The sequence below is a fragment of the Prunus mume genome, linkage group LG2 (assembly GCF_029339155.1).
Source record: "Prunus mume cultivar Tortuosa linkage group LG2, ASM2933915v1, whole genome shotgun sequence".
In the NCBI taxonomy this organism is placed as follows: domain Eukaryota; kingdom Viridiplantae; phylum Streptophyta; class Magnoliopsida; order Rosales; family Rosaceae; genus Prunus; species Prunus mume.
The window spans coordinates 46,166,894-46,174,402 of NC_142699.1; the positions used below are offsets into that span (position 1 = coordinate 46,166,894).

At 36.5% G+C, this 7,509-nt stretch overlaps 1 protein-coding gene across 6 annotated transcripts; it reads right to left on the bottom strand.

Annotated features, from left to right (window-relative positions):
- Positions 1-1,150: 1,150 nt before the first annotated feature.
- IQD13 (IQ-domain 13) lies at positions 1,151-7,164 on the bottom strand. 6 transcript variants are annotated; one of them, XM_089047132.1, is made up of 7 exons: positions 6,704-7,088; positions 6,499-6,580; positions 5,644-5,732; positions 4,739-5,149; positions 3,773-4,012; positions 2,550-2,681; positions 1,151-2,089 (listed from the first exon to the last, which is right to left on the bottom strand). In XM_089047132.1, exons 3-7 carry the CDS (start codon positions 5,707-5,709, stop codon positions 1,334-1,336), a joined length of 1,605 nt encoding a protein of 534 aa, XP_088903258.1. In that variant the 5' UTR covers positions 5,710-5,732; positions 6,499-6,580; positions 6,704-7,088; the 3' UTR covers positions 1,151-1,333. The 6 variants fall into 6 exon arrangements, with proteins under 6 accessions (XP_088903258.1, XP_088903256.1, XP_008222494.2 ...); XM_089047130.1 differs by having other exon boundaries at positions 5,635-5,732; positions 6,704-7,068; XM_008224272.3 differs by lacking the exon at positions 6,499-6,580 and having other exon boundaries at positions 6,704-7,164.
- Between the last annotated feature and the right edge of the window lie 345 nt (positions 7,165-7,509).

The following is a 7,509-nucleotide window of genomic DNA, read 5'->3' on the forward strand; positions in this document are numbered from 1 at the left end:
TTCGTACAAACTGGAAGTGTCCAATTTCTTTGACCAATTGATTTTGGATCGATCTCAAAACGTGGATAACATCATAATATAATAGGAGGAAGTCATTTGATGAGTTTTTAGTGAAATCCAATCACTAAAACTATGTAATGTTCCAACCACTCCATTTACAGCGCGAACTTCATACGAACGTGAAGTGTCCAATTGATTTCGGATTGAACTCAAAACTTGGGCAACGTCATAATTTGGTGGGATGAGTCATTTGGTGGATTTTGAGTAAAATCCAATTACTAAAACTATGCAATGTTCCAACCACTCCATTTACGGTACGAATTTTGTACGAACTTGAAGTGTCCAATATTTTTTACGAATTGATTTCGGATTGAGCTCAAAACATGGATAACATCATAATATAATGGGAGGGTTCATTTGGTGAGTTTTTAGTGAAATCCAATTACTAAAACTATACAATGTTCCAACCATTCCATTTACAGTATGAACTTGAAGTGTCCAATTTTTTTTACCAATTGATTTCAGATCGAGCCCAAAACGTGGGCAACATCGTAATATAATGGGAGTCATTTGGTGAGTTTTTAGTGAAATCCAATCACTAAAACTTTGCAACATTCCAACCACTCCATTTACAGTATGAACTTCGTACAAACTTGAAGTGTCCAATTTCTTTGACCGATTGATTTCTGATTGAACCCAAAACTTGTTGGAATACCACAAGACTTATTTAGATTATTATAGTCTTAATTGAATATCACAAGACTTTGTTATCCCAAAATAGTCTTTTAAAATCTCAATTGAATACATCCTCTAATTTCTAATTTTCCAGCCTTTTCTTTTGGACCAAAATGCCTCTCAACATCTAACATCCTTCACTCTAATTTAACAAAAATCTGAAATTTGGTTAAATTGAAACCACGGGGGTAAAAATGATCAAATTGAAACTAAGGGACCTCAATAATAGAAGTGGTAAATCACAAGGACAAAAGTGACTTTTTGCCTTAAATGAGAAACATATTGTCACAATTAGATATATTACGAGACAGAGGGTACAGAGGATCTGTAGTGTTTGCCCTCGTCTTGCTGTTACGTAGAGAGTCATAGCATACTGAAGCAAAGCCAGACAAGAAAAAACAAAATAAAATTGTCATGATATCAAAACCCAAATTCCGTTGCATCAAATAATATCCAAACCATAATCAGTTCCTATATATAATATATTTATTATACATCACTATTTTGCAACTCAAAGCTATCACCATACAATCAATCAAGGAAAATAAACACCACAGTAAGGGATAGAAGAAAAGGTTAAAAAGTACAGGAAAATAAATCACACAAATCTATTAAATGGCTTCCTTCCAACTCCTGCAGGCATAGAAACCGTGGAATCTATGCTCAAATTTCCTAGAGATTGCAGGGGCTGGTTCTTGTCTAAAATCCTTTGAGAGCTGGAATCCTTATTATTAGAGAAAAAAGAAGCTTTGTTCCACTTGAAAGACCCAATGCCTTGTGTCAAAGGGAAGGAGAGCCTTCTTTTGGACTCACTGCTTGGAGTCCCCACAAATCTCTCCCTAGGATTACTACCAGCTCGCGCTTTGGCTTTGGCTGACACGGTTGGAGCCATGTAGTTGGGAACTGAGAACGGGGGGCAGCTTGTGAGGCTATCATCATCCTTCAGTGGAAAACCAAAAGGGGATTCAGCTCCACCAGCTGGTGGTCGTCTTGTGTACTTTGATAGCCCCAAGCTGTTTGCTTGTGGAGTACTACTCATATTAATCGGAGGCGGGGTTCCTGCTTGTTTTAGTGTTGTCAGATTTATGGTTGATTTTGAGGATTTTGGCGTGTCCAGATTGTTATCAAATAAAAAGGGATGTTGCCTCTGACTGCTTGCTTGTGGCACCGGGCTTGGCTTCAGTTCTGAATGTGATCTCGGAGGAGTAAGTTGAAAGTTCTTCAATGCATTGGTTTCTGTAGGAGGGTCTTTTGGGGGGAGCTGACGTTCCAACCAGTTCCACCACCATGGGAATCCCCCAGACCGGATATCAGCTACAGGTGTTTGACCTGATTTAGGAGTAGCTTTCAACAGCTGTTTTTGGCGCACACAAAAAATAAGAAAATCATCAATTGCAATAATCTGCTTTAATTTCTCATTCTAGTATATACTATATCCCATCATTTGCAAGGAACAAATTGTATACCCATTAAAATACTTTTAGGCGGTGGGTTAAACCTTGTTCAATAGGGAAATCTTGATCATAATAATAAATATGATATAAAGTTACATACTTCAAAGGTGAAAGTTCTTCTAAATTGTCAAGAGTATTTTTGTATACTCCAAATTTCTACCTATGTCGCTTTTAATATTGCATCTGTTAGTTTTCTGAAGTCTAACATTTTACACACAAGATCATAGTTATCAGATTCGTACTTGAAATTTGATACCATAGAAAATTGAAATTTTAACATAAAAATTAAGATTTCTCTTTTCTATCTGAACACAAAGTGAAGATGGGCAGCTCATGAATTACTAGTGGAGAAAGAATCACCTGGTGGGAGTATGCATAGGCCATTGCTCTTTCTCTTTTAACAACTGCCTCAACCTTCTTCTGCAACCTTGCCTCCACTTCCTCCTTAGTTAGCAAACTATCATCCCATTCATCATTATTGCCTGTCTCAGACTACATCACGGTGCATCCGATTGTTAGGATTACTTATTTTTATAGTAGTTGTTAGGAATATTACTTAATTTTAAAGATATGTCATAATTATTTGACAGACATAACAGCAAAGAGTATTTTTACTCTGCTTTCTTTAGTAGAAAAGGTAGAGTAGTCTTCTTTTCCACTTCAGAAAGTTAGAATGATGTGGGTCCAAATGTGTCATAGTTCAAAAGGCGATTTCACTTATCTATCTAGAGAACTAATGCAGCCTAAAGAAGTAATATTGGTTCATAATGTGAGATTAATATACACTGTTGGCCCATTCCCTAACAGCTTAAGATTTTGGGGCCAGTGACAGTCTAACATGGTATCAGAGATGTGAGAGAGGGTGTAAGGTTGATATACATTTCCCCTTTCCCTAATAGGTTAAGCTTTCGGAAACAATTGTTGTCTAGCATATAATTCATGAAAGTCAGAACGTACTGAAATAGAATTCACCATTGCAGGGTTCAGAGACTCAAACTCATTAAATAGAATAACACAAATAACAAGTCATAGAAGATTCAAGAGGCCTATAACAATCAACACAGTAACCAATGAGCTGACTTGATCTTTTCGAAATATAACCACAAAGAAGAGTTTTCTTTGAACTGAGAGCTATATCAATGTGCATTGCGCTGTGCTCAGCTTGATACACATGTTTGGCTCATTCCCCATAAACTCTTCCAGGAACTTAGCTATTGTTCTTTGTGATAACAGCTTGTATTTTGTATTTTATGTTCTAAGTACATGGGTAAGGTCCACATTTGTCACAAATTAGTGGCTATACCCACAAAAGAGGAAGTGTTAATGTGTGGGTGTGTGTCTCTGTAGCATTATGTGATCCTCTTGATATATTTTTAGGCCACTTTATACCTAGCTAACAGCTTAAACTTTTGGAACAACCAAACTACATCAAGAAGGAAACCCATAATGGATTTGTATAGTAACTAATTTTCAAACAGCATAACCAAACGTTTGAATAAATGCTATGCCTCCTATCCTGGGGTCAAATGGTGAATCCCAAAACAGATAGGAATGGAATCAAAAACAGATGAATGGGAACTTACTGCCTGGCTCAAGGTCCATTTGCCAAAGGTGCTTTCCACTTCCTTATCATTCTTGTATTGACCTTGATGTTTTGCTTGATTTTCTAACATCTGGATCCTGCGTGACTGAATTTGAGACTGGACCCGCACCAAGAGTTGCATGTATTTCATGGCATTCAATGTCTGGCGCTTCACATTTTGTCCTCTCACCACTCCTTGAAGCCTCACTAGACCCTTTAGAGCTCTAAAGCTTCTCCTCGCCTGCACAACAAGTACCACATTATCTCGTCTGGGTTGAAGTTTTTTCATAAATATAGAGTATGTTCATTAAACAGGGCCCCACACAGTTCCTAACTTGTAGTTACCGAAACCTAGACTTGACCCAGATGTAGTTCTATTCTATTAAGCTTGCTTAAGAATTTTGTTTTTTTTGGGTCAAAGCTTGCTTACTATAACTTTGCATGGTATCAAAGCCTTTTGAAGAACTCCTTTTGAATGAGCTCTAGTACAGTAATTCAGATAGACAAAATGCAACTAAAATTTGCAACTCTACTGTAAGATGATGTACATTTGGAATAAATTATCATTGTGTAAGATAGACAAAAAGAAACAGACCAGACAAATGCCTACCCCTGCATACCCTTTTGCACACCAATTACTTTGAACTGTTATTGTGCTTCTAAAGAATAACTATGCACATAAAATTTGCAACTGCATGATATACAGTCAGCAAACGAAACACAAGATTCTAGACAGGACCTTATATTATACCGACAGCTGCGTTTTGTGAAAAATGGAAAATCTACTGCTTTTACCTAACAAATTCTCCAAAACTCAACATTTTGCTTTTCAGATGATAGGGCATATATTTGCATTGAATTCTATTTTCCTGTATTGAATTCTACTCTCACATTTTCTAGTCTTGTCGTTGCACATCTCTAGACATCCCCCACCCTTGAATGCTAACAATGGGAAGTATGAGCTTACCATATAACCTCTATAAGCTGCTTGGATTTTAGTAGCTGAAGCATGGTGGTTCCTTAGAGTTGGTTCAGGTCTGTATCTAATCTCCTTATGATGATGAAGAATCCTAGGAGATGGAGCTCTTGGGGAAGGAGCTCTTGGAGAAGGAGCCCTTGGAGAAGCAGCCCTTGGTGAGCCAACCCTTGGGGAAGGATCCCTGGGTGAAGCAACTCTAGGAGGCACAAAAGGCGGTGTCTTTGGTTGCTCATCGGGGGTAGGAGGCCTAAAATTTACTCTTTGCTGCTCCCTTTCAAAATCCCCAAAAATTTTCTCAATGCTGCTTGGTTCCCTGAACAGGGGAATGAATGAATTGGTCTCTCCATGCTTTAGTTTCCCAAGCCCCTTCTTTTCTTTTGTGCTTTTCTTCTCTGAACCCTGCAATATGATTAATAATGAGAATTAGTTTGAACTAGCAAGTGTTTTGCATGTTTTTAAAAGCAAATTGAACCTTTGTGCTCCAACAAAAACTAACCATGCAGTGCGGAAATTTAAGTAAAATGCATACCACTCCCATAATATTGAAATTTCTTTTTGTTTCCAACATATGATAAACTGAACTGAACATATGATTGTAAAACTAAGCAGAGGTTCTTTAGTATGAATTTATGATTGTTAATCACCATATGCAACAAACCATCATAGTTTATACGAAAACACCACACCTTCATTTAAGCCAGCAGTGGAATCTAGTGTGGGGTACATAAAAGTTTAAATTTTGGGAAAAATATTTCATATAGATCAAAATTAAAACAAAAGGTTAACCTTTGAATCATCTGCTTATTTGAGAAGTCCAAACAAATTGTAAAATAATTCAACAAAACTCCATTGGAAACAGAAAAACTAAGCCACTATTGTCTTACATTGACTACCTTCTCCTTGGAATGCGGTGAAAAAACCCTCTTTATGGCAGAAAACCAACTCCCTTTCTTTCCCATGTTCCTAGCATTACTGTTTCTACCTGAAAGGGAAATGAAAGAGCATTTCAGGATTTGCTGGTGCTTGCAAGTTGCATTTTCCCATTTACCAATCAAACATGCTTAACTTAAAAAGGAATTGAACGCATGTGTCACACAAACCATCTCTCTTATTTTCATAGACATTTGTTTCTCTGTGGTTGTTTTGTTTACGCTTAATGTCCCCGCAAATTAATAATTAAGACATCAATAACTATCGAAATCAACCATCAGTTCGTCTCCATAACATTCATCAACTTAAAATGAAAAAATATTAAAAGATGAACCTTGCTAGATCGATCGGCAACATTCTCTATCTCAGATTGCTAACTCCCAAAGCAAAAGAAGATTACATCCTTGTGTAGACATTAGAATAAGAAGGCAGGCCTGACTTTGGTGCTTCCAAAAGGCCTCTCAGTTTCCCGGTTAAAAATAATATAAGAGCGTATTTAATCTCCAAATAAAAATATGAGAACAAAGTAGAGTTGTATGGTTAAACACCCATGAAAGGTCATTTGTGTGCATTCAATCAGTTCATCGCCATATTTGTAGTAGGGATATGACCAAAACACAAACCAAAGAAGACCTAGAATATATATATATATATATATATAATTTTTATTTTAATTTTTTCAGGCACACACACAGAGACCGGAGAGAGAGGAGCTACAAGTAAAGTATCGAGACAAGACAATAATTCTCAAAGAACCAACATCTGACAAACAAGAACTCAAGAGGGATCCCAAGAACAAAGAATTCATAGGAAATTACCTCAGAAAAACAGGACAATTGCTCTGACAGTAAGGCTTTTTTTTAGCTCCACGAGAGAAAGAAGCTTCCATTTATTTTCATTCTTAAAATTAAATTCCTCAAAATTCAGATCATTTATATCTCCAAGAAATTTAACAGAAACCCAAAAAGTTGAATAAATAAAGATAATTAAACTGATAATAAACTGAGATAATTTAATTTGTACCTTATAAGACCAACCCAGCTTCCAAATACCCTAGAAAAAGCTGCTACAAGCAAAAGGAAAGAGCAAGCAGGAGGAGAGAAGGGCTTCTCTTTCTATTTGGCTCTAGCCTCCCTCGCCTTTGTTATACCACATGCTTCTTTTCGACATAGCTTTTTACATAAAATTGTTGCTAATGACCTTCTTTCTCTGTTTCCTTTGCTTCTCACTCTACAACTTTGAATCTGGTTCTTGCTTGTATGAATTTACTTTTCCTTCTTTCCCACCTTTCTCCTTTTGTGGGATTTATAATTTTCTTTTACTATGTCTCTTGGTCATGATGATGAAGAGAGAGAGAGAGAGAGAGAGAGAGAGAGACAGAGAGAGAGACAGAGAGAGGTTGGCTACTTTCTCACTCAATGTGGCCAACTTCAACTAACTTTACTTGAATGGGAAGACTATTTGTGCAGCAGCTATCTCCCCACTTATTACACGTTTGGGTACTTGAGTTTGGTACTCTGTTTTTATCTTCTTATTTTAGTGTTTGGCCTTAATTAATTATATATTTATCATCTTCCACTTCATAGCATTTGTAGAAATCCCCCCACTTAAATATTTATTTTTAATTAATATTATTTGTATCATATTTACGAACCACTTTTAAAAAAAAGTTACAATTCCTCACATGTATATATACCTTTTTTTTTTTCCTTTAGTGTACAATATGCATATATTTTGCTAGAATGTGGCTTTGAGTTATCCATCATTACACATTTTTTTCTACCATGGAAAATCTGCCTGTCTCAAACTCCTTGAAACATCAAATCCAG